Source organism: Bos indicus, chromosome 24, assembly GCF_029378745.1.
Source record: "Bos indicus isolate NIAB-ARS_2022 breed Sahiwal x Tharparkar chromosome 24, NIAB-ARS_B.indTharparkar_mat_pri_1.0, whole genome shotgun sequence".
Classification (NCBI taxonomy): domain Eukaryota; kingdom Metazoa; phylum Chordata; class Mammalia; order Artiodactyla; family Bovidae; genus Bos; species Bos indicus.
The window spans coordinates 41574140-41601415 of NC_091783.1; the positions used below are offsets into that span (position 1 = coordinate 41574140).

Here is a 27276-nt window from a genome sequence, read left to right on the forward strand (position 1 = left end):
GGACATGAGTTTGAGTAAACTCCGGGAGTTGGTGATGGACAGGGAGGCCTGGCGTGCTGTGATTCATGGGGTCGCAAAGAGTCGGACATGACTGAGCGACTGAACTGAAAGAAATTGGGAAGTTGGCCTTTTTAATTACAATTGCCCATACTTACCAGAAGGGCTTCTCTGGTGGCTCAGAGGGTAAGGCGTCTGCCTGCGATGCAGAAGACCTGGGTTTGATCCCCTGGAGAAGGAAATGGCAACCCACTCCAGTACTCTTGCCTGGAAAATGCCATGGAGGGAGGAGCCTGGTAGGCTACAGTCAATGGGATCACAAACAGTCGTACACGACTGAGCAATTTCACTTTTTGTATACTTACCAGATATATAAGCTAAAAGGTTATAGAGCTCAGCACCTGGCACAGAAGGTTCTGAAAGCTCTGTATCTAAGATGACTTTGACCTGAAGACTTAGTCTTGATTCCATCCTTGACTTGATTTGGGTCTTTCTACCAAAAATATAGCCCAGCAAACGGCCACCACTTGGAGAAGTGAGAAGAGTAACGTCTAGATGTTCTTTCAGGAGGGCTACTGTTATTCCCCTTGATGTGGGTAATGGAGTTTGCTTCACAGAGATTAGCCATCTTTGTTTGTTTATTTTTGGCTGTGCTGGATCTTCATTGCAGCAAGGAGGGGCTACTCTCTAGCTGTGGTTGCTCGGACTTCTCACTGCAGTGGCTGCTCATGTGAAGCACAGGCTCCAGGCACGCGGGCTTCAGCAGTGGCAGCGCTCAGGCTCAGCAGTTGCAGTTCCCAGGCTCTAGAGCACAGGCTCAGTAGTCACAGCACATAGACTTAAGTGCTCTGCGGCCTGTGCCACCTTCCCGGAACCAGGCATCAAACCCATGTGTCTCCTGTATTGGTGGGCAGATTCTTAACTACTAGATCCCTAGGGAAGCCCTAGATTAGCTATCCTTAAAATTACGGCTTGGGCAGGGTTATGCTGCCGGAATTCACATATGCTGGCAGGCTTGTCCAGTCTTGGGTAGCGCAGGCAGACCTGGATCGCAGTCAGGCTCCACGCTTCCTCGCGGCCAGACAGGTTCCCCGTTGCTGTGCGTCCTCCCCTGTGACAAGGGCATGTGCCAGCGTGCACTCAGGCTCGATGTGAGATGCAAGCACTGTCCTGTAGGTGAAGGATCATCACACCCCTGGCCCACTGGAAACGAGTGTTAGTCACCGTCACTGGGTTTCTGTGTGTGTAACAGTCAGTTGGAAGGATCAGTGCCTGTCTGTGGCTCATTCGGGGTCTTCAGTTTTCTCTTGGACATAGTTCTTGCCGTTGTTCTCCAGTGGCAGAACTAGGTTGGCTGCGTGCCAGGCCACATGCTGTGCCCAGGTGACGGTGGTAACAGCTACCAATAGCATCGATTCTCTGGGCTCTTGTCCCCTTTGGCCACCTTCACCCCAAAGCAAGTTTGAGCTTATCCCATGATGATTAAATATAGTATTGGTATAACAGGACATTATGTTGATTGCTCTGGCCCAAATGTGCATGAAAACATTAAGACTTGATTTTATTTAATCTGATATCTATTAATGCCAAAAAGTACTTACTTCCAGCAGAAGCAAAATTTTAATCTGCAAAAGGACAGTCATGTGAACCCTGCTTTCAAGGAGCACAAAACTCTGGTCCTGATGTTGTCAGTGCTGTTAGAGAAGAACCCCAAAGCTGACCACATACATGACTTGTGGTTCATAGGAAAGTACTGATCATATGTGATTTATTATGTGGTTTTCTGCTTTTTCTTCAATGAAACAGAGACAACTGCTCTGAAGTTTGGATAAAAATTACCGTGATTTTATGTTTAAAATAGTTTGACTTGAAAAGTAGTAATTTTTTAAAAATCTAAAATCCAATGATGAAAAATCAAGTCTACCATAAAATAATTTTTTAGCAAACAAATTCTATACTTAGGAAGATGTATATCTGTGAAAAGACTAACACCTCACTCATACATACCTTTAAATACTTTTGGTGTAGAGTTTAAAGAAACTTCTGCATTGATTACAGTTTCACACATTTTATGAATATATTGTTGAGAACAGTGGTAATTTACTTATATTCTCATAGTTGGAAAGAACGTACAGGATTTTTAGGTTTTCTATTTGCCAAGTTTTGCAAATGTTAACTGAATTGTACTCTCAGTTAAAAGTGAAAATTGGTTTTCATGGTGAGGAAAATCAAGGAGCAATAAATGCTAACAGACCTTTTAACCTGACCAAAAGTCTACTGTATCTAATACTAAAACTTTTCATATAAATTATGGAGAAAACTATGGCGTTTTCAGTGATAAAGTTCATGTTAAGGAATTTCTCTCTTCTAACATCCAAACGTATATCCAGAGTATCACAAATTCTTCCCAAGCATGGCTAACCATTTTTGCATACGTACATGTGTGTTTCATTGATTTGACTAGATGGTTTTAAAAGCATGATTGACTCTCAAGCTGATGGAAGAGAGAAGGCTGCTGGGCATGCAGATCCCAGGCTTGCTGCCCTGGGACAGGAGGTTTACCAAGGAGGGGGGATTCTTCTGAGCATGAGGGGCTCTGTCTTCCCATGGTACAGACAGAGTGCCTCTGGTAGGACTGAGAGAGCTTTTAAGTCCTCCTGTCTTATAAATGTACCAAAGAGGATTGCCTTGAGACCATTCAGGGAGCTAGCAACGGGCTTTAGGTGTTCTCCATCTGGTTTCTAGAGATGGACTGATGTGGCTTTTATTATCCAGGTACCATCATTGATTCAGGGTGTATTAATTCATTTGGACAAACCTTCTGATATAATGCCCATGCTGAAGCATACTGAGATAGCAATCATGGTTTTGAAATGTGTGTTCATAGAACTAAATAGGTATTATTGGAAAATACAAAATCTTTTAAGTTAGGTAGAGCAGGTTAGTAATAAGAATCCATTCTTCATTATCAGACCTGTTTGCATGCTTCCATGAGCTGAGCACCAGAAATGTGGGAGGTGGTCAGCCTTTGACAACTTGGAGGTGGGGGGACAGGGGAGGCACAAGATAAACAAGTAGTTACAGTAGTTATTCCTGCCATTAGCGAGCAGAAAAGAGATTCTGGGCAGTGACTGTATTTCGAGGGAGGACAAGGAAGCCTTCACCAGCATGTTAAGCCTTTACTTTTAACTGTTAGACCTAAAAGTCACCCCCACCCCACGACTCTGCTTTTTTGCATATATGACCTCTTAGTAACTACAAATCGGAGACTAACCACCACTTTGATGAGACACACGAGCCCTTTATTAATTCCCTCTGGTTCAACAGCTGGCACTCAAGTGACAGCACACAGAGGTGAGTTTATCTCATTACTCCTGTTGTCAACCAGGGCTGTGAGGTCTGAAGTCATGCAGAGCATCCTGGCAGCCCTGGCTCGGTTCCCCTCGCCTCCCTCAGCTTCTTCCCATCTCTGCTTCAGGTGTCCGTGGTACCAGCCTCCTCATCCAAGGAGCCCTTAGCAGCATCGGCCCAGTGGCCCTCGAGCAGCCAGGGGACCTACTCTCCCCCTAACTGTGCAGATTCCCACCATAGCCCCAAACCAGCCCCCCTCCCTTGCTGGCCAGGCCCCTGTCCTCACCCTCATGAGATGCAGAGCTGCCCTCATGTCCCCACAGGTGGCAGAGACCCAGCCGCTGTTCTGCGCCCTCAAGGCACTGCTTGAGGAGCTGCGCGCAGAGCTACGGGAGGACGCGCGCGCACGCCAGCGGCTGCAGCAGCAATACGCAGGTGACAAGGCTGCCTGGGATGTGGAGTGGGCCGCGCTCACATGCCGCCTGGAGCAGGTATGGCCTGGCCTCCTCTCCAACTGCGGGGAGGGTCTGGATCCCAGGGCCTGGCTGGGAAAGGGGGGCGAGGAGAAACCCACAGCAAGGGCCTCGGGCACCTGGGAGGTCCCCCGCCTTCCTGTGGTGCCATCCTTCCCTCTTCTTCCCTCTCCCAAGGTGTGAAACACGGCTCCCACCCAGCAGTGTTTCAAAAGCAGCGTCTGTTTCCCCATTCTGTGTAGAACAAGGTTGTCTCTTTTTTATTACTATCCAGTTTATTTAAACTAAAAGCAGAGGAGTTCACCCATTCCCTACTCACTTCCCCCTGGCAGCTCCTTATCTGTTAAGTGTTACCTATGAGCTTGGTTTCATCTGTTTACTTACAGATTCCACATCTACTTCTGATCACACAGTATTTCTCTCTCTCTGATTTCAATTAGCATAAAGCCCTTGAGCTCCACCCACTGTTGCTGCAAATGGCATGATTTTGTTCTTTTTCACCACTGAGTAGTATCCCATTGTATATATGTACCACATCTTCTTTATCCATTCATTCATCCATGAACATTTACATTGCTTCTGTAAATGGTGCTGCTGGGAACATGGGGGTGCAGGTGTCTTCTTGCCTGAGTTTTCTTTGCCTTCAGGTAACAGATACATGAAAAAATGCTCTGTTATTGATCCTCAGGGAAATGCAAATCAAGACCACAATGAGCTGTCACCTCACAGCTGTTGGAGTGGCCCTTATCAGAAAGACTAGAAATAGCGAATGTTGGTGGGGAGAAAGGAGCAAGGATGTCCTTAGTGCCACCAAAGCCTGACCAGCATGAAATGGTGATCAGTACACGGCCATCATTCAGACAGAAGCAAAGAAAACGCAGGTTGTGGTTTTGTTATCTCTAAAAAAAAAAAAAGCAAATGAATGCTTTCCGTTAGATTTCTCCCAGTGCTGGGAAGACCTTGTAGACCTCCCACTACACATGCCCTGACGAGTCGTGCTGTCCTTATTCACACAGAGAAATGAAGGCCAGAGGAAGCATGTTGTCTCAGATTGCAGAGGCTTCACTGAGAGTGGAGACGAGAGCACAGCGGAGCACAGGGTCTCAGAGACTTAAGACCACACCCCTGGTCACTAAGATCAGGCTGCACCGGAAATGCTCTTTTCTGTGGGCTTTCTCCCTGGAAACCTTTGAAAGCGGTCACTTCCTGTGTGGTATCTGCTTGCTCAGACTGCTTCTCTGGGTGTCTCCCCACTCCCCCATCATGGTGCGCCATCTCAGATAATCTCTTTTCTGGGCAGATTGTAATCAAGATTTTCTATCAGTTGGCCCCATCATGAGACAAAAAAAAAACTTGCCTGGAAAGAAGACATCTTCTAAATAGTCTTGATAAAAGCTGAGAGGGCTTGTCCTGTCAGAAGACAGCTTCCGCAGTGCCCACAGGTTCACCTGCACTGCCACCTGGCCCACAGGGGCAGAAGTACCAGGCTCTGGAGGGGCCAAGGTACAGCTGCCTCTGCAGGGGCAGCAGCAAAGCACAGCCAGACCAGAGCTCCTGGCCAGGCTGGACAAGGATGCAGCCGCTGACCCAGTTATGAATCCTGCCGACTGCCTGGTAGGAGCGTCTTACTAGATATTCTGTTTATCTTCGTTCACAGCCTGAAGAGCCAGCTGTGGAAGAGAAATGAGTAAGGACGTTCTGATGAGCTGCCTTTAAGCTTACTTTAAAAATATGTTTATGGGGGAAACAGCTAAATATTTTCAGAAATATAAGCATAGCCAAAAAGAGAAGGCATAATCTTTGAAGCCAGCCAGCTTCAAAACATTTCATCTTTGTTTTAGAGGAACCTGGTATCCACCCACACATTTGCTACAAATAAAGCCTCAGGGATAATCACTGAACACCATGAAGTAAAGCTAGAACTTCAAACCTGGAAGCCAAGTGGGTAATACGTAAAGATTTCATCTTCTGCCCCCAAACTGTTTAAAGTTTCTCAAACATTTGTGGCCTAGGGAACAATGAATGTGGGCTGATGCTAGTACATTTATAATAGTGCCATCTTTGCCCATTTCCACTTAAATGCAAAACAGCTGAATTCTGTCCAGAGGGAAATATTTTCTCTCAGTGGAGGCCATGTTGTGTCAATCCCCAAATCTAATTCCTTCAACTGACTCTGAAGTCAGAGCTTGCTTTGCCAGGGATCCCCCAACAGAAAAGACAGATCCTTAGGGGGTTCTCAGTACAGTGGGAGAGCAGAAAAGGGCCAAAGTTAGTAACAGAGTGATTAAGTGCCCTGCCAGACCTGTACACAGGCTCCCAGGAATGGGAGTGTGCAGGGCACACACCTCAGTCCGCAGGCTCAGGGCAGGGTTGTTTGTCAAAGTCCTGCTTAGAATCTTGGAAGATGAACAGGAGTGGCTACATGGAAAAGGAGAGAAAAGGACATCATGAAGACAGGAGGATGGCACACCCGAGCAGCTGCACCTCACCATGGACGAGTGGCAAGAAGAATGTTCAAAGAATCAAAACACTGATCCTGATTTCGTCATGGGAGTAAAGCATTTTGACCTGCATTTTTAAGAAGTTATTCTGGTATAGAGGTAGAGAATAGATTAGAAACCATTAGAATTCAGTAGATTAACATGGGGCCATGGATGGACGTCAGGGATCTGCTTATCTAGAATAGGAAAAAGGGTATATATTTGTGCTCATGAATCTGGCACTAAAGTCTATCACAGTCACCAACAGTACACCCCAGTTCCCCCCTCCGGTCCTTGGCACTGCTGTCAGTTTACTTCTACACATCTGTAAACACAAAACATGCTGCAACCATCTTTACCTTAGACACTGAGTAGTATTTTAAAGCAATTAAAAATAGAAAATGAGTTATATTTGTATTTATTCAGGATTTCCAGTCATTTCCAGTGTTCTTCATTTTTTGTGTAGATCAAAGTGTTTGCTGGTATATCATTCCATCTGCCCGAAAATGTCCTCTGTCATTTCTTGAAATGCAGGTCTGCTGACAGTAATTTTTTTTTTAAGTTTCCATTTATTGAAAAACCTGTATCCCCCTGTATTTTTGAAAGATGTTGCCGAGTACAGATTTCCCCCCTCCAGCCCTTTCACTGTGTTACTCCGTTGTCCCCTGACTTGCATAGTTTCCAAGGAGAAGTCTGCTGTCATTCCCATCTTTGTGCCTCCATGGGTGGTTTTTTTCTCTGTCTGCCTCCAAGGTTTCCTCTTTGGTTTTCAGCAGTGTGCATGTGGTGTCTAGATGGGAGTTCTTCTGCTTGCTTGTTTGTGGTCTTCAACCTCCTGGGTGCTTGATGTGTGTTTATTATAGACTGCTAGGTTCCATCGCTGCCCTATTACCAGGTTCCACAGAGGGGCAAAGGATGTAGGGATAGACATGTGCCTGCCTTCAAGGAGCTGTACAGCAGAACAGGCAGGAGACATGGTGACTCGGAGTCTGCAAGGGGATTGAGGAGTGGACCGTGGGAAGCTGGGTGGATTCTCTTATTCACCTCTGTATGACTCTGTCAGATATTCATAATTAAGACTTTAAAGACGAAAATTATTTCCTCTGTAAGCTTGGTCAGATCTTGATTTAAACACGATTCCAGGGATAATACATGAATGTGCTGAGGTTTTCTTCACCTAATAATGTGAGACTGTCAGGGACTAAGTTCCCATGTCTTATCCTTGACAGCTGGAAGCAAAGAATGAAAAGAGCTTGGGAGACCCAGGCTCCTGCACCGACAGCAAAGGGGCATTCAGGAAGGAGAGGGAGGTGCAGCAGAAGCTGCTGGCGGACAGTCACAGGCTGGTCATGGACCTGCGCTGGCAGATCCACCACAGCGAGAAGAACTGGAACCGGGAGAAGGTGGAGCTTCTCGACCGCCTGGACCGGGAGCGCCAGGAGTGGGGGCGGCAGGAGAAGGAGATGCTATGGAGAATTGAACAGGTGAGGGTGCCCCTAGGAGGAATGGGGATGCCTGGCCTGGAAACCAGGGAACTCAAGAGGGGAAACTGAAATAGCTCTGGAGTCTCTGCCATATCAGGCTGATCTAGGGGCTTCCAGAGGAAGAGGAAGAAATCCTAGGGGCTCCAGGTTGGAGACCTAGGGTCAGCCCTCCTACAACACAGGTCTTTTCATGCAAAGTCAGTGGGTAACTTTACTCAATGTGTCTGGTTGGGGGTGGGGATAACTTTTTTAAGGTGTTAAAAGACTAAACTTGAAAGGCAAGGTTATTTCATATCTTAGAAAGTGATTTCTGCCAAAAAGCAAACTAGCTTTTAAGTCTGCCACTAAAGATGTGGTCACAGTGACTGCTCCAGCTTGAATGGAATTGTCCATTAGTGAAGAAACTGCTGAATTCAGTAGGAAGTCAGACTGTTTGCACCTGCTGTGGATCTTGCAGAGCTGTGATTAGACAGGACACGGTCAGGGGAGGTGACTGGTAGTTCATTATCTTCAACTAAACAAACGATTCAAAAACACAGATGAGTTCAGTGGGAGAGGCAAGTTTTCTGCAGATAATCATTCCCTGCCTTGCGTCAGATGTAGGACAGTTTGCATAGCTGTGATCCTGCTTGAGTGGTGCACAAATTAATTTCCACATGAAAACGATGAAAGATTGGGATTCTTTCCGGGCTGAGTTTTGACATCGCATACAATTTCAGCCTGTCACACTTATAAATTCAGGTGGCCTCAAGGAAATGTATTAATAAGAAACTGAAAGCAGGAAAAATAACCTATTATTTTACAAATGCCCATGCTGCCTTTTGGAGAAGGCAATGGCACCCCACTCCAGTACTCTTGCCTGGAAAATCCCATGGATGGAGGAGCCTAGTAGGCTGCAGTCCATGGGGTCGCTAAGAGTCAGACACGACTGAGCGACTTCACTTTCACTTTTCACTTTCATGCATTGGAGAAGGAAATGGCAACCCACTCCAGTGTTCTTGCCTGGAGAATCCCAAGGACTGGGGAGCCTGGTGGGCTGCCGTCTATGGGGTTGCACAGAGTCAGACACGACTGAAGTGACTTAGCAGCAGCAGCTTGCTGCCTTTTGGAAAATGTGCTTATTCCTGAGACATGGACCTCTGTTCTGCAGGTGCAATGGCTAAGGTCCGTTTCTGCTTACTGGTGGGGAGGGAGGGTGGAAGTGAGAACTGAAAAGAACCAGGAGCTTTTGGCTCAAGAACCCCTGAGCAGAAGCAAGTGCATTTGCAGATAGAGAGGCCTGACGTCCTTCCTGGGTTTGGTTACTCACACAGCTGAGTCACCCAAACTGATAGGTGATCTGGCTCATTTCAGAATTCCCCAGAGTCTATCAAAGGAAGGTTGGCCACTTCCTGTTTGGCCTAGAATGTGACACTTGAGAAGACTGTCCTGTCTTAAACCCTCGGTGTGCCTGTGCTTCATGCAGAGGATCAGCTGTTGGGTGGGAGTCACGGGGCAGAGGCAGCATGTACTCTGACAGAGTGCTTATAGATTCACCCAGTGTTAATTAACTAGTGTCATGGCTGTTCCAGGCCCCTCCCTGGAGGGTCCCTCCTGCACCCCAGCAAGACCATGGTCATCATCTCTTTGCCTGTCAGCTCTAAGCTCCTTGCTCTTGTCTTGGCTTCACTGTGGATATAACCTTGGATGTAAATGAAGCGAGTCTTTAAGGGCTTCATTTTACTTTGAGGAATGAGGGTAATTTCTAATAAAGGAACGATTAGTAAGACTTCTGGTGATGTTCACTTTTAAAGAGTTAATGTCCTGGGGATGAGCAGCATTTTAAGACTGTCTTTGGGAAGGTGAGTGAGCAGGGGCTGAAGCCCATTTGCAGCTTGTCACTACTGTCACAGTCCTACCACGATGACGGCCTCAGAACTTTAGTCTTCCAGGTTAACACGTTTGAGCAAACGGACTTGAGTGAGATGTGGGTTCTGGGTGTTCCTTCATCTGTTTCTGAAATCTGTGGTGGACCCCACATATTGGTACCGTGAGTTCACTGCTGTTTTTAGAAGAGGGTTTGTTGATGCTTTAGATATACAGTTGTGGCTTTAAAAAATAACTCCAGCCCAGTATTTGACATTTTTAAAATCACAGTACCCAATCCTGAAAATTAGGAAAAGCAGTTAAAGGCATTTTTTATAAAAGGAAACTGACTTGACGTGTTTAGCGTATGTAGGTCTGTTAGTTATTGTTCGTTCATTTAACTTTTAGCTGCATGTTCCACAGATGAACTGGACATGCAGGCGAGCGCTCTTCATAAAGCATGCCCCTCGATATCTGACTACGTGGTGGGCCGTGTGACCTTGTCTATGATGGCCTAGACAGATGGTGAGAGGAGTAACAGTAAATCCATTTTCCACTGCGAGAACACATGCTTCATACTTGTGCAGGGGCACTGAATTCCTACATGATTTCTGTGCCTCGTGAGGAGTTTTATGTGATGAATGACTGTGGGAATGTGGTAGAGGTCATGTAACACACACTATCTATTGCATCGGCAGCTCGTCTCTGCCCAGACCTAATGGTGAGGGTTAACTTCTCTGGAGTCACATCACATTTCTCCTGTGAATCATCAGGTCCCAGTTAGCCTGCAGAGAGACTTTAGGTTCTGTTAAAAACCTGAAGGAAAGCTCCAGCGTCATTCTGTTACTCTTCCAGTGACTTCCTTAAATCAGTTGCCTCTACAGCAAAAAAGCCTGTTCTTTTAAAACCTGTGTACAAAGTAACGTTTTTTCTTGGAAACAGTTCAGGTAAGGGGACACTCTGAAGGGTGCTTTGCTGCCTATATTATTTGAAGAAGTGAAGTCACTCAGTCATGTCTTTTAGCAAACCCCATGGACTGTAGCCTACCAGACTCCTCCATCCATGGGATTTTCCAGGTGAAGGTACTGCAGTGGGTTGCCATTTCCTTCTCCAGGGGATCTTCCTGACCCAAGGATCGAACCCAGGTCTTCCGCATTGCAGGCTTTACTGTCTGAGCCACCTGGGAAGCCCCAAGGCACATCATTTAAATTTGGTGTTTGCTCTAGAAGTTGTTCTCCTGCAGGATTCTAAGTACAGTAGGTGCTGGTGGCTGGTCTGAAATGACTCTCCTAGGAAACCCTATCCTTTTAAGGGCCTTTTACTCTGTGACAGCACTGCAGAGGCATCTTGGCAGCAGACACCTCCAGCTAAAACCACTCCAGTTCATTTTTAGGGAACCTAACACTTACCAGCTCTAGTGCATGCTGCTCCTGGCTGCCCAGGTTTATTTTTGACACCCCGCTTTGCCAAGTGAGAATGTGCTGGTTCGTAGCTCCCCACTGTAGTCATTCTCCCCCTCTTCACACGCACCCTCCATGCACATTTACAGTTTCAGATGTGATTTTAATCTTAATTCTGTGCCTGAAATAGCTTGGAGATGATATGTTGAAACTAAATCACACTGACATACATAGATGAATAATAAAAAGCTTTCCTTAAAAAAAAAAAAAGGATTTATGGTCTTTGAAAATGACAAAGAACTATGTCAGCGGGGCTGGGGGAGAGCGCAAAGGGTTTTCAGCTGAGCTGATACCCGGGGTGACTTTGCTTGTTCCCTGATTCAACTGGAATGCTGCGTCAAACTCCAGCATTTAAGGTCTGGCTGCTTTCTCCTAAAATAAAGGTGATACCCACCTCAGAAATTACCAGAAATGAGGAGAAGCCCTTTGTCCTCATCGCTCCATATGGCTTTGTTCCCAGTGACACACTTGTGGCTGAAGGCTTGAGTTAGGACACAAGATGTAGTTTGTGACAGAGGCTTTGTTAAAACAGAGGCTTTGTAAATGAATGCGCTTCAGAGGGAGGGTCAGTGCTTCTGGCTACCATCTCAGCACTCTGCCGTCCTTGGAGGCGAGTCCAGAGGCAGGCATGGTGGAGCACGGGAGCGGATTCTGTGAATTTCCCTACTGCCTCAGGGGAGGCTGGGAGGGGAGCACGGGAAGAGACAGTGCTGCCTGCACACATGTCCCTGCCCGTCCCCATGGTTCCATGGGCCCCTCCGGAAGGCCCCTCGCGCTGTGAAGAGATGAGGCATTTATCAGTGTCCCAGGCCCAAGGACTCCCACAGGCCTGAGGGGAGTTGGTGGTAGTCCCTGATGAACACTGCCCTTTAGGGTGGGCCTGGCCCTGCAGTCCTCTGGCAGTCCCAGAGGGGAAGCACCCTTCTTACAGGTGGGGACACTGAGCAAGAGAACTAGCCACATACAGCAGCTCCACTCTCCTGTGGTTTCCACCTGCTGCTTCCGTTTACCAGGTCAGGGAAAAGTACGACTCCAGCCTATGTGGCTCACATGCTTGCTTCTTCTAGTCATACCAGATCTTTAGGTTACCTCTGTAGCTAAATTTTCATCCTCTCAAGCAAAGTGTGAGCTGTTTTCGACACCCAGTGATTGTAACCCAGGCGATCACGCAAGGTTTATTTAGGACCCATTCCAAATGACTTGGACACCATGCTCTGTTGTTAGGAAACCTTGCTATTTAAGAAAACTAAATTCACCCCAGAAGTCTGCTGTCACTGATGGCTTTCCACTGAATGTGTCTTACATTCGGAAGGTTAACTACAAAAAGCGATTTCTCAATGTGTCATTTGGCATTGTTAGATTTTAAAAACAAATGTGTGATTTCCCGTGAGCACAGCACTCAGTTACACATACAATAACATTCTCTACAGAAGGGGTTGACTTGCCTGGGGTTAATGCAGACGTTTCCAGTCCAGATAAAATTGTGATTTTTTTTTTAAAGCATTTGTGGTGTTATTTTTTAAATTGACGCCAGAACTTTAAGAACATAAGATGTCTCACTGTCTTCAGGCTAATTGTTTTCACTTTTAAAACCCTTAAGTTGCAGAAAGAAAACAGTCCCCGGAGAGGTGGCAGTTTCCTCTGTGATCAAGAGGAGGGGGACACCCGCCCCTGTACCCACCCAGGGAGCCCTCGGGCGCCCCGCCCTGCGGGGATGTGGCCCTGTATGGACACAGACTCCAGTGCGTTTGAGGACCGGCCGCTGTCAAAGCTGAAGGAATCGGACAGGTGCTCAGCGCGGGAGAACCTCTACCTGGACACCTTGTCCCTGGACGATGAGCCAGAGGAGCCCCCGGCCCGTGGGCCCCAGAGGGAGTTCAGGAACTGCTTCCGTGAGGTCAGCTTGGGTTGGGTCTAGTCACCTGCGAAGGAGGGTGAGGGGTTGGGCAGCTGGCTGAGTGGCTGGCAGGCTGTGGGCTCTGCATATCGTGGTCCTGAAGTTAGTAAAAATGAACCTTCCACGATGTGAGAGCTTTGGGGTGGCTCTGACCCCAGGCTCCCTGCTGCACTTGGCCGCTTATCTCAAGGTCAGAAATTCACAGCCTGTGTCCCATGTGAATAGGAGTCTCAGGAGCTGTCCAGTGAAATCCAGGAGGAAAAAGATCATCTCAGAAGTGCAGAACTGCCAATTTCCTTAAAATGACAGCACAGTCTCTGGTTTCAGAAAACATATTAATAACAGAAAAGTCTTTTTTTAAAGAAAGTACTTCACATTGGAAGTAGCAAATGTCAGTAACCAATGACATACAATAAATACCTTCTTTATGTAAAGGGAAAAAGAATCCAACACTAGAAACCTATGGGACTTAGATCAGTGAAGGGGAAAGCTTAGCTCTGTGCAGAAATCCCTACAGGATGGCAGTGGGTTTTCCTGGTTAAAGACTAATTTTAAGAATCACTCCCTGTGAGCCGGTCTCACAGTGGCTGCACCTGTCATCTGACCTGTCCCACATGCTCAGCAGATAGGGGTGCCTGTCAGGCAGTGTTGCTGAAGTGGGGACCTCCTCCTTGGCACCTGAACCCCAGCAGAGGTGACATCGCCAGCATGCCACCCCAGGTGACCCCATGCTGACCACTGCAGTAGCCAGGGCTCTCTGGGGGATCCTTGAGGGGTTTGCTGGCTGGGGCCTCACTCCATCTGGACTGGGTCCGCACAAGGGTGTCCTCTGCTCAGGAGAACCATGTATGCAGTTCTCTTCTTTAGTGGAAGTCACTGTAGCTTTCCCAGTGCCCAAGGGCGACGTTTAAACACCAAGAGCGCTCTATCTAAGGACGTCACACTGACTTCTTTCATTTTTTATTGCGGTACAGTTGGTGTACAATGTTGTGTACGATATAGTGGTTCAGTTCTTCCAGGTTATATACTCCATTTACAGTTACTATAAAACACTGGCAGCACTCCCTGTGCCACACAGCATATCCTGTAGCTTCTTTATTTTCTATGTCGTGTCTGTGCCTTTCACCCTGACTTCTCTACCAGGCTGAGGCCAGGGGACGTCTACCCCGACTTACCCTCCTCCCAACCCTTACTCCTCCTCTCACTTGCACACGCTCGCTCTCTCACACATTGTCACTGAAGCAGCTTTGAGGCTCTCACACACAGCACTGCCTTCTGAGAAACACAGAAGAGCCGCCTTGGGACAAAGCTTACAGCCAGTTTTTCTCACTCACGTAGCCCCTCCCTCATCGCCCCTGGATGCTGGTGTCATTACTGACCTTCCAAGGGCTGAGGGGCAGAGGCACTCCTGGCCCAAACTTGGCTTCCACGTACGTTTTAAATGTTTTCCTAAGAGCAAAGCAGACCCTTAGCAGCCCCAAATCTGCCAGTACTGACTGATTCTGGTGAACTTATTTTCTTTATAGGAAGAAGAAAATCACAAGGGAAATCTTCAAAGGTAAGTAAAGTTGATGAAATGACAGTAGACTACCTCAGGAAAGACCTCCTGGTCTTAAAAGTCTATCTGTAGTCAGCAGTGCACTGTGACGCTTCAAAAATGACTTAGAGTAAAACTTCTGGAGAAGCAGTTGCTTTAGTACACAGTATTTAGATCGTTAACAACAAAAAGGCCAGTGCTGTGTTCATGTGTGTTAGTGTCGTGGCAAGAGCTGTGTATGTAAGGGGATAACTGTGTTAAACGGTTTTTGAAAAGTTCATGGAAACCCCTCTCTCCTGATTTAAAGGCTGGAAAAAACTCCCTCTTGATATGCTATGAGACATTTTAGACTGACCGTTTAAAAGCTCTCCTAGGATGACTTATTACAGTATTACCAAGAGTAATCCTTGAAGTAAATATAAAGTAGCTGGTGTTTGTAATCATTTTCTAGTAACCCACATATGTAATGGTGGGGCATGTCTGAAAAGGCCCATATAAACAAATTTGTTTAAATGGAGCAGAAGGCAAGGGGAGGAGTGAGCCCGGAGGGGACTTCTCTTTGAAACGGTGTTGATATCGTGCACCAGCCTGCTCACACCGTCCACTGCCCTTGGGAGACTGGTAGTGCTTGAGCTGAGAGAGATGAGGCGAGCGGGTAGAGGAGACGTCAGATGACAGTTACTTTGTCGTGGCCTCTCCTCCTCCCCACCACGCCTGTATCTGGGTTGGACTGTGGTGCAGTCACGTCTGCTCTAAGGCGAGAACTCAGGAAACTCCCGCAGATTTGGCATCAAGGGTGCCTGTCAGTAGACGGAGAGGCCAGGCCACAGCCAGGCTTCCCGTCTGCCTGTGGACCCACTGTAGGCTGAAAACAAAACAGTGCGAAGTAGACCTGGAACTTAACTCCAACTACCCTGGAGCACCACGTCCACCCCCAGTTTTGAAAGTCAGCCGTAGTAAATTCTGACCAGTGCAAGGCTCCTGCATCAATTCCACGGCCATAAAAACCCAAAGGGTCAGCCCAAGCGGAGACTGTTGGCACAGTACACAGGGGCAGGCCATGGGCTGCGCTGGGTTGGGGGTCTTGGGGCCATGGCTCCCTAGCTGGTGACGGCTCACACCGCTCCTCTCCCCTTCCCCAGGGCCGTGTCTGTGTCGTCCATGTCTGAGTTCCAGCGCTTGATGGATGGCTCTCCCTTCCTGCCGGAGAAGGGCCTGCCCCCCACATGTAGCAAGGAGGACGTCACCCCACCCCTGTCCCCTGATGACCTCAAGTACATCGAGGAGTTCAACAGCAAGAGCTGGGACGACAGGCCTCCAGACCCCTGGGCGGACAGGACCGAGGTGGGGCGGACGCGGCCCGAGGCCAGCACTGAACCTTTCTCTGACGCCGCCTGGTACCTCACCACAAGCATCACCCTGACCACGGACACCGTGACCAACCCCGAACACTGCCAGAAGCAGCCCCCGCGGAACCTTGTCTGTGCTGAGCAGGCTGGGGGGAGGGGGCTGCACAGCCCACCCGCCATCCGGAGGCTGGAGGGCATCATGGCGGGGGTCGGCGAGAGCAGGGTCCGAGGGGGCCCCGGGGATGCCAAGGGGAGCCCTTCTGAACATGTGCTCAGCAGGTGGCCCTGTGCCCCCTCCAGGCACCCCCGAGACTACACGGAGGTGGGGCTCCGGCCCCTCGATAGCACCCTCAGCTTCTCCTCCCCATTGCACAGCCTGGAAATGCCCAGAAACCTGAGTGATGATATGAAGGAGGTAGCCTTCTCGGTCAGGAGCGCCGTCTGCTCCAGCCCCGTTGAGCCTCTGGTCAAGGACATGGCCTGCCAGACCAATGGGTCCCGGACAACAGGAACACAGACAGTCCAGACCATCAGTGTTGGCCTACAGACGGAAGCCCTGCGGGGCAGCCCACACAAGTGTCTCACACCCAAGGCGGGAGGTGGTGCCACACCCGCGTCCTCTCCCTCCCGTGGCCTCAGGAACAGGCAGGTGGCCCCCGCCATTGAGAAGGTGCAAGCTAAGTTTGAACGCACATGCTGCTCCCCCAAGTACGGGTCTCCCAAGCTGCAGCGGAAGCCCCTTCCCAGAGTGGACCAGTCAAGTAGCAGGGCCTCCCCGGGGGTGGCCCAGAAGGGGTGTGGCGAGTCAGCCTGGGCCCGCTCCACCACCACGCGCGAGAGCCCGGTGCACACCGCCATGAACGATGGCCTCTCCAGCCTCTTCAGCATCATCGACCACAGCCCGGTGGTGCAGGACCCCTTCCAGAAGGGGGTGCGGACTGCGAGTCGGTCTCGCTCAGCCGAGCCCCGGCCGGAGCTGGGTCCAGGCCAGGACACCAGCCCCAGCTCTCGGGGCCGCTCACCCAGCCCCATTGGGGGTGGCTCAGAGACATGCAGGGAGGAGGGGGGAGAGGGCACGCCCCTGAGGCAGGACTTATCTGCTCCCCCTGGCTACACACTCACCGAGAACGTGGCCCGGATCCTCCACAGAAAGCTGTTGGAACATGCCTTAAAGGAGGAGCGGAGGCAGGCTGCCCACAGCCCCACAAATAGCAGCAGCGACAACCACATGGGAGAAGCGGTGGTCAAGGCCGAACCAGGGTCCATCGAGGTAATGGAGGTTGAGTCTTCCCCCGACCATGCCCCCACCACTGGTCTTTCTCAAAGTGGGCAAGGAGGACCCTGGGGCTGTGTACCGGATCACCTGAGTTCAGGAGGGTGTTGGGAGGACAGAATAAGCAGGAACACAAGCCCCGAGCTGCTGCTTAGAAACTCATCTTACCACCTTCAGTGATCCTCTGAAGACAAGGAGATGGTGGTCTTTAAGTAGCTCTGGGACTGACTCAGGTCCTATGCTCTGGCTCAGTGATCCATGGTTGTCTATTCAGTGCTGACTTAAGTGCAGAGAGCATCCTTATGTCTCACAGATCCCCTTACCCTCTCTGTGTGCAAGAGTTCTCTGAGCAGTAAAACCAGGTGAGACGAATGGATAAAGTCAACAGCGTGCCTTCATACAACTAGATTACTGTCGTCATCCCCCTTATACCTCACCTATTGTTATCATGCTACCTATGACCACACATTAAATATTATCACACATTACTATTACATTATCATTATTATATGCCCCTTAAAGTTATTCACAATTCCACATGTGGTATAATTGGACCACACCACTTAAAAATCAATTCCTGTTTCTGCGGCAGGAATGAGCAAAATAAACAGTCAGATGATAATGCCAGGCATGAAAATAGTGGGGCTGGAGGACAGTTCCAGCTCTTGGTCAGACCGTTGTGTTATAGACCTGGGGAAGGCCTGACCCACTAGGAAGCCAGATGCAAAACCTCCCCAACGGTGGAGTCCAGACACCTGGGGGCACTCTCCAGGCCAGGCAGTCAGCCGATGGCAAAGGTGAGACACAGAGACACCCTCTGGCTCCCTAGCTGCTCCCTCCCGAGGCCCTGCAGCTGCACAGGTGAGGAGAGGAAAGCTCAGGAGGGGAAGAGGTGTATTTCTCTGTGTCACCTGAGGCCCCTGCCATCCACACATCCCACAGAGGGATAAGTAATGTGTGGCTTCCCAGTGTAATTCAAAATACAAAGTTAAATCTGAAGTAGATAAAACCATGAGAAATTGCCAGTGACCTTCAGAAACGGCAATGCTATGTGGTTCAACCTAATATTGATCATCTGTGGCCTACGCCTGTCAAAGGTACGTGTCTTTGTGGGAAAGCTGTTTGTGTGCTCTGAGGAGGAGGCTGCCTGTTCTCAGGTGACAGATGGTGCCCTCAGGTAAGTGGTTTGCTGCTGCAGGGGATCTAGCAGGGCGAGTGCCCATCTCCTGGGACTGAGATCTTGGTCCCAGAGCATTACTCGGCTTGGCTGCAGTGTTCATTTGTATTAGAGACAAAATAGGTTTTGTTTTGGAGGCTAAAAATGCTGAGTCACAAATGAATGTGAGACTATAAAGGAAATGGCTCAATAATGGGATCATACCACTCAGACACAAAGATGGCTTTACCCGCACAAAGCCATGCCCCACTCTTTGGTCCTCCATAAAGTCTCTTTGCTACCAGAAAAGGTGACGGCTGATTTAAAGGGGGCCCAGGGCCAGTGTCAGGGGTTCAGACTGGCATGGAGCTCCCTGGGCAGTATTGAGATATCATGGTCTTCTTCCTTTCACTGTGGAAAATAGCTTATTCTAGATTTCAGGGGATGATTCCTCACCTGAGCTGTCTTACTAAATGAGTCTCTCTCTAGATGGTGTGACAGTTCTGGGTTTTCATTCCAAACTCCGCAGAACAAGTTCTGTTCCACCCTGCTCTCTGAGCCCATGGGGCATCTTCCCTGAGTGCTCATGGCGACCCCAAGACACGGTGTTGGAGGACCCCTGGCCAGGCATGGGCACCGCAGTAAAGTCCCCTCTCTCACGCTCACCCCACAAGCTACTTGCTCCTTTGTTTCTCTTGGAGTCGTAGCACGATGCAGAGAGAGGCTATGAACAGGAGGGCTAAGGTAGAGAGAGAGGAGAATCTGGACATGTCTCAGTTGAAAATCTGAAGGGAAAGTTTTAGTCTGGGCCTCAGTCATTTGGTCACTGTGACTAAGACAGTCCCGCTGTTTAATGGGCTCTGTTTCAAAACCTGTAGTTGTGGGGCACTGGAAACACTCTGTGCCACGGGGCAGCTCAGGAAGAACAGGAGGACAGGCAGCACAAGAGAGAGGCTGCTGTCGTGAGGCCCCTCCTGCGTGGCTGGGCACAGACCGGCCTACGCACCCACTTCTGCTGAGCCTCACTTCTCAGGATGGCTATCCCTGGAGCTGCCACCTGGGCCTGTTGACTTTAAACCTTTACTGTTGTTCTTCTTGTAAAGTACTTTCCAACCTACTTGCTTTTCTTTTCTTTTGTCTGTCTCTTCTGTCCAGAACCAAACTGTCTTACTAACTGCCCCCTGGGGACTCTAGCCCGCCTCACTCCGTAAGTGCTTTCTTCCTTCTTTCCACTGTCTGCAGAGCTTGTTGTGTAGCTCAGGGCTGGCCCAGCATCCATCTGAAGGGACAGATGGCCAGCCTGGACAGGCCCACGTGCCCCCACACACACCGCTGGGTGCTGAATGCTCTGTGCAGAGACCCCTCTGCTGTGCGGTAAAGGCACACCGGCCTGCGAGGGGACTGACGAGCCTGTGGGGTCTGAGCAGAGCACGGTCTGTGCCTGCTCACCGACAACTGGCACTGCGGTGGCAGTGTGCACTGCCACGTGCTGTGCAGGAAGCTGTCCTCTGTTTTCAACAACCACACTAGAGGGAAGAAATACAAATGTATCTTGACCTTCCAGGGGTCACCACAGCTGACCAAGTGCTCAATAACTTTGTCAACAAAACAGTCATTCCTGCCCCAAAACTGTAGAACCACCTTCAGAGCCCCGGTCGAGGAGCATGAGAAAACACCAGCCTTGTTTCCAATCGAGGATGGTTACCTCCCCTTATCTGCTGGCCTTAAACACACGTGGCTCTCAAAGACCAAGCATGTGGCCCACGAAACATGACAGAGTGGCTACAGCGGCCCTTTCTAGAAGAGGTGCTCCAAGGACGAGAGCCCCACTACTGCCTGTCTTCCCATTATTGTTGGCACTGGCCAGGTGTGTTGAATTCTTACCTTTTTAACTTATTCCACTGCAGGGGCTTCTCAGGAAAAGAGAGCATCCGCTGCTCACAAGTGCTGGTGTGACATGAAGGAGAACTTGGTCTCCTTAACTCATGGTCACACAGCCTTTCTTTCCGTAGGAATACACAAATGCGAGAGAAGAGGTAGCACAAACAGACCCCTGTCACTCAGCATCAGCTAGGTAGAAATGGGCCACAGTGCTGTCCAAAAACCTACTCCAGCAATCTACCCCCACCACACACATCTCGAGACACCAAAAGACCCTGAGCAGTAGCAGACTTCTCAGCCGCCGTCCCACGTACGCTTTTATTTCTGCTGTTTTGGTGCTGACGTGCTTTCATAGGCAAGGTATCGCTGGTTGCCATGGTTTCCATTAGTATAAGAGCTCTGCTGCTGGGGCTCGTAAAAAGTTGCAGTCATGTAAAAAGCCACCAGAACTAGCAATGTTAGCATCATCGTGTGTCAGTGCTTCTTTTCTGCTGGCCCCAGGCAGCAGCCACTCCCCACCCTCCTGTGCTCTGCCCGACACCTTCTCCTTCCCTGTCTCTTCCTCACTCTGCTGGCTACATGCTCCTTGTCTGGTCTCTGCTGTGCTCATCACATCTCTTCACATCCCTCCACTTACTTCTGGAGTGGCTCTGAGGGTCCTTGTTCCATGTTCTTCACAACAGTGGTCTCCCTCCTCAGCCTCCTGTTGTGTGGGTGTCTGTAGACAGAACTCGTTTCCTCCTGCCACAGTTGCCCCACCTTTGTGCCCGCAGATCCTGAGTCTGGGTGTCCTTTGTCCTGGCTGCAGAGTAAGGACGAGTGGCTCAACAGTCTGTAAAACCAAAAAAGGAGCAGTGGCCTTGAGAGGACATACTATAGGTGACCAGCCCCAGGGTTCTTCAAAGGTGCAGGAGCCCGGAGCACAGCAGCACGAATGCACTCGGGCTCCCCTGTTTTGACGCTGCTGCCAGTAAGAGTCATTAGATAAAACTGCCTCCATCAAAGTTTCTGCCTGCAGTGTTACATCACTGTTGTGGGGGCCTCACCCAGTGCCGGTCCACCTGGAACAAGCAGCAGCAGAGCTGATTTGAAGGTGAGCCCTGCTGCTAATGCAGCCAGATGGCATCCTGGGGCCTTCTGCGGGTGCCCACAGACCAAGGCGCAGGGAGGCTGACCTCCCAGGACTGGCCGCGGCAACTGACTAGATGCTTCAGAAGGCTGAAACGATGTGCACGGCCAGGCGAGAACAGGCCCACGGGGTCATGCAGACCACTCGCCCCTCTGACTCCCCTTTCCATTTGCTGCAGCCCAATTCCAAAGCCACTTACACCCATCTCATGCCACATTTTCATCACAATTTGCTATCTTCCCATGACTGCTGGCAATGGTCATTCGTGTTGAATTCGTAGTCTTTTTTTAACACATTCTCCGTGAGCAATGTGTGTATTAGCATTCAGACCTGCTGGGCTGTTGCACTTGTCTTAGAGAAGTCTGTGTGGGGGGTGTGCCCTCCTGGAGGACCTGTCCCTCTCGTAACGCTGTCTTTCTCTTCCTCCGCTCTGAAGGAACTACCTTGTTCTGCACTTGCTCCATCCCTAGAGCCTTGCTTCTCCAGGCCCGAGAGACCAGCAAACCGTCGCCCTCCGTCCCGCTGGGCCCCACACCCCGCCACTGCCTCACCAGCTCCATCACCCGGAGAACCCACCTCCTTGGAGGAGCTCGGTGATGAGGAGCCACCTGGGGAGAAGCCGCACGTGTGATGCAGGTTGGCATGGATTATCCGGAATAATTCACTGTAATTTGCATAATCACACCTTCGTCATCAACAGAACTCTGCCCCAAAAGGAGAGATCTGATTTTCCCAAGGTCAAAGAATGTTTTTTTAAAAAAACAAAAACAAAAACACAGCTGCTGAATGTTCAACCTGTGAACCTGAGATGTTTCTAGAATGAAACAGTAAATGTGCCTGTAAGAACTTAATTTTTTTCATAGCTCAGAAAACTATTTTTGTCTCCATCTTTTTTACACAAAGTATATTAAACAGTAAATATGATATAAATAAATTAAAAATGAAAGTTTTAAAAATGTACATTATAAGACATTCTGAACACCCTCACACGCAATACTGACTGCCTGTTAAATCTGCACTGTTAACATTTTGCTTTGGTTTGTTTCCACGTTGAATTAGTGTGTTTTAAGTTAATTTTATTTTGTCAGCGTTCTTGTTTCTTAAGAATTTTTGAAATGCTTCAGCCTGTCGAATTCAGTGAACTTTTCATAATGAAAAAACCATGAAGCCCGTAGACAAGGCATCTCCTCTGTCCTAGAGGGGAGAGACGGCAGCGTCCTGGAAAGGCACAGAGGCCACAGCTGGGCTGCAAGTCCACCTGCTCCTCCTGCCCTGCACGTCTCTGGGTGCATGTCCATACCCCTGCTGTGGTCTCACCCACCTCCGTGAGTCCTCTCCCGCCATGACGTTGTGTGACCCCCTCGTACTGTACTGTTGGTGTTGTCTTCTTGCATTGACGATACAACAGCATTTAAAAATTACTGTTAGAAGACTAACTGGCAATACACAGTGTTTACTCCAAATTTTCTTGTTTAAGGAAAAATACCACAAAAAGTCACGAGCATACCAAATGGAAAGAGAGGGTGGTACCTCAGCATCTGTATGAGGTGATGATGAAGAAATAAAGTGTTTATAAAACAGCACCTGTCCCAAGCTCTTGTCTCAAGCACCCTCCACCTTAGTTCCTAATGGCTGGAGAGAGGACGCAGGGGGAAGGCGAGTCAAACAGCCACTCACGTATCTGACTGGGATGCACTGTGAGTGCACAACAGCCTTTGCAGCCTCTCCGCAACAGTATGTTAGGATTAGAAGGTGACTTCATTTTTGCTAAAAACACCAAAATGGATGGATGAGGGGGTGTGAGGAAACAGGTTACCCACAGTCAGGACGTGCCTACCCACTCCCCTCCCTGGAAGGTGGGAGAGGCCATTTCTACCCTGGACTGAGGTGCGACTGAACTGTCAGAATGACAGACCAGGAGTTTATGAAGTGGTGCTGGTGAAGACAGAACTGCTTCAGGCCGAAGCGTCTAGCTAAAATGTTTCAGCAGCAAATGGGCTAATGGCTTAAGCTCTTTTCCCAGCATTACCACAGTTCCATTAAAAAAAAAAAAAAAAGTTGGACATTGGAGCCTGCTGTAGTAGCTGTGGAGAACAGCCTGACAGTTCCTTAGGGAGTTAACCGGTTACCATGTGACCCAGAAATCCCACCACTGGGTGCAGGCCCCGGGAGAAAGCTGGGCCTTGGACTGGGCAGGTATTTGTTCACCCATGTTCACAGCAGCTTTACTCATGGTAGCCAGAGAGTGGAAACCACCCAAGTGTCCATCAATGGTTCATCCACACACTATTCAGCCTTAGGAAGCAAGGAGATTCTGGCACCTGCTGCAGTGTGGATAAACCATGAGGACAGCATGCTGAGGGCCATACATAAACCAGTCACAAAAACAACAAATGCTGTATGATTCCATTTACAGGAAGTACCCACAGTAGTCAAATTCATAGATACACCAAGTCATGGTGAGCAGGAATTTGAGAAAGAATGAGGATAGTTAGTGTTTAACGGGTACAGAGTTTCAGTTTGGGAAGATGAAAAGTTCTGGTAATGGATGGAGCTAATGGCTGCTCAACAATATGAATGTACTTAATGCCACTGAGCTCTACGCTTAAACACCACTAAATGGTGAGTGCTGCATGTATTTTACAACATTAACAATTTTTAATGCAAAAGATAAATACTTAACCCCAGAGACACTGCAAGTTGACAAATTTCTTTCCCGGTCAGCCTCTGCCCACCATGAGTGATGGGAGGCGCATTAACACTTCCACTTGCAAGCAAGCAGGCAAGCTGCTGGTGCTCATAACTGGGAAAGTGCCAGCATCCAGCGCAATTACAATCCGGGACACACACACATCAAAGCTGCCCTGTGCAGCTTTGTTCTCAGACAGGATCCTAAGAGTTGGCAGCCCTGGCCCCCAGAGGCTCTCACTAGTTCAGCAACTCCGAGAGAAAGACGATCTCTTAGCAGCTGCACCAACAGAAGCCCCAGGACTGAAGACTCTCGTGGGTCTGCTCTCATTTACACGTCGCACCCTGAGATTGTCACTACCAGACTGGTCCAGTAAAGGAAAACCACCAGGGCAGTGAGAATAGAGAAAGGGTGACTGGAAGGCGGCGAAGCCTGGACGTGATGGTGGGGGGCCCCTGGAATCACAAGGAGAGGTTCTGGTCACCACAGAACTGCTCTCTGCCTGGAGATGAGTCCTAGACACAGAAACAAAATATAGAGATAGTACAGTGTAAATCCTAAGTTAAGCGGGGCTTGAGCTGGACTTGAGAGGAAGAGCAGGATTAACTGGGAAGGCAGGAGAGACTGTCAGGGGTGGGGAAGAGGAGTAGAGGTGTGGGGAGGGGCAGATGAAGACCTGGCACCCGGGCAGTGGTGTGGTCACTGCTGGAGGAGAGCCTGCAGGGACGTAGCCATGTCAGCGGCACCAGTGCCTCAAAAGTGGTTTGGAGCCCCTCTGACCATCTAGTTCTCTAAGGGTCGGGCATATGTATTCTTGAATCCATCTACTGTGGAACCTCTCCAACTTTTGCACGGGCAGGACAAGAGGATGAAATTAGTTTCTACACTCCCGTCCAAATGGAGTGAGGCACGAAGTGGGTAAAGCGCAGCTGCTTGTCTGTTCTCGTCCCCACCCGCTGTCCCTCATGTGCAATTTGCTCTTATGTCCTAAACAAAGAGGCAGAAGCAGATTCCTCCAAGCCAGCTCAGAGTCCTCACACCCACCGGGTGTGCCCTGCCCAGTCCTTGCTACATTAAGGTTTTCAGGATTACGTGTCTTTTAAAAATATATATCTGTGCGAATCATTATTCTAATTCCCTTTAGCACATCTGTGTCTCACTCACTTTACTGAGCTTGTCAGAGTTATGCACATTTATTCTGTCCAGAAACAGCTGAGAAGTGCAACTATCATTTTCTATTTTCTAATTCATTGACTTTTTTTAAGTTGTGGATTTTAACTGTGTTTCAAAAACCATTTTAAAGTATACGATCCCGTGGGATTTGGAACATTCAGTGTTGTACAGTCATCACCACTGTGTAATCCCACAACATTTTCATCACCCTACAAGGACATACACATTAAGCAGTCCCTCCCCACAGGGCCTGGCACCCGCAGATCTGTTTTCTGTCTCTGTGGTTTTGCCAATTCAAGACATTTCATGTAAATGAAATTGCAGTGTGAACATGTCTGGCCTCTTTCACCTAGCCTGTTATCATGGTTCACCCACACCACAGCCTGTCAGTACTTTCAGAATATTCCACTATATAGATTACTACATTTTATCTGTTCATTTTTAAAACAAAAGAAAATGCTTTGTTTACCTTAAATAGCCTTCATGATTCCCCAAAAGGAAGCAAGTCACAATGAATAATCGGACACTCAGTCCAGTTGCTCAGTCGTGTCCAACTCTTTGGGGCCTCGTGGACTGCACACCAGGCTTCCCTATCCACTCAGTCAATTCGCAAATTTGAGGCACTGCAGTGTCTTTACAAACACAGTCATTTCCTGGGGCCACCAGTACGTGTTATGCTTTGTCTGCCTTTAGTCCTCTCAGCACCATTCTTTGAGGCGGCACTGGAAACAAGTATAGCAGGAACTCAGGCTGAGTCATAAGCAAGTTGCCCATCTAAGTGAATCTGATGACATCAGTCTTTAGTAAACTCTGGGCTACTCCACTCAGACTAGAGAAAGCTGGATTTGAATCCTGGTTTGAACACAAAGGACTGCAATCTTAAAGGGCCATCTCTTGAAAACTCATTTGAGTGACAATAATACGTAATTCCCAGGGCATGTAAGGATTAAGGTTTACTGTGTACCTACTATGTGCAAGATCCTGTACTAAGATCTGCCAACAGCAACTTTCAACCAGGACCAAACAAAACAAAAAGAGGCTCCCTGCTCTCTCAGAGCTTATGTCATGTGATGAGAGACCAGAGTAAACAGGTGTGAGTGTGATGGAGAACAGTGAGCTAAAAGGCTTTCCTGGGAGAGACCCCATGAACTGAGGTCTGGGCAAGAAGCAGCTGTCGGGCATGCAGAGGAGGTAGCTGGTGAAAAGTGGTGATGAAGAGCTGAGCCTGTGTGTCCCTGGAAGTGAAGGATGGGTACTGTGACCTGAGGGGGGCGGGGGAGGCCTCACAGTACACAGGGAAGAGGGAATTTTACAGTAGGTCAGGGGGCAATCCATGGAACGATATTAAGCAAGGAAGAAAAGAACTTTCTAGAACACTACTGTGATGTGAGGATAAGGTCGGGCCAGAATGAAGGCTTCCTGACAAATGGCTGCTGCGCTGACCCAGAGCAGCCTTGCTGATAGCTCCAGGGTTTCTGTTGCTGCTGTTATTATTAGCATCGAGCCACCAGGCTGGCCACAGGCCGCTCATCGAGAGCTGGGCTGTAGGACCTGCTGCTGAGGCTCCCACAGAGCCTACCGCCACACTCCAGGATCTACCGCAGCTGTTCAGATAAAAACCAAGCCAGGCCCTCACTGGCTCTGCGGCTGCCTCTCAGGCTGGGCCAGCAGCCCTGTGAGTGGCCTTGGATCAAGAACAGGCTTCTCTCTTAACCCCCCACACTTCGGGCACAAAAATCACACAAGATTCCCATTCCTGTTCTGTTTCAAAGGTCTGCTTCTTCTCCAAAAAGAACCTGGCACTTCTAAGCTATAGTCAGTTATCTGCCATTTAGCAAGAATGGGTTCCTAGTCTTTAAAGGTGTCTTTATAAGGGGACCACAGAGGACTCTGGGTATTTGGATAGTGTGGGAGGGTTGGGGAGGCACCCATTTATAAGCACTGCACAACATAAAAGTTGGATAGGAACAAAAAGATAGCCAACTTTGTTTATTCTAGGCTCAGTTCTGTCCAGTACACCGAATGAACCCAGTCTATTTCAAAGACAGACGCTTCTGTAACTTCCTAGTGAGCTAATAAACTTCAACAGGGCACCAGGAATC

At 48.9% G+C, this 27276-nt stretch overlaps 1 protein-coding gene across 6 annotated transcripts in view; it reads left to right on the forward strand.

The window, feature by feature from the left end:
- Positions 1–22892, forward strand: part of MTCL1 (microtubule crosslinking factor 1) — a 113450-nt gene extending 90558 nt beyond the window's left edge. For 3 of the 6 annotated variants that reach the window (XM_070778931.1, XM_070778935.1, XM_070778932.1), the window contains 6 exons: positions 3672–3839; positions 7531–7785; positions 12691–12987; positions 14514–14545; positions 15667–17143; positions 21749–22892. In XM_070778931.1, the coding sequence (XP_070635032.1) occupies positions 3672–3839; positions 7531–7785; positions 12691–12987; positions 14514–14545; positions 15667–17143; positions 21749–21943 (2424 nt within the window). In that variant the 3' untranslated portion in view covers positions 21944–22892. Of the gene's footprint in view, positions 1–3671; positions 3840–7530; positions 7786–12690; positions 12988–14513; positions 14546–15666; positions 17144–19457; positions 19510–21748 lie in introns of all 6 variants that reach the window. The other 3 variants (XM_070778933.1, XM_019986867.2, XM_070778934.1) reach the window with 2 other exon arrangements.
- The last annotated feature ends 4384 nt before the right edge of the window (positions 22893–27276 follow it).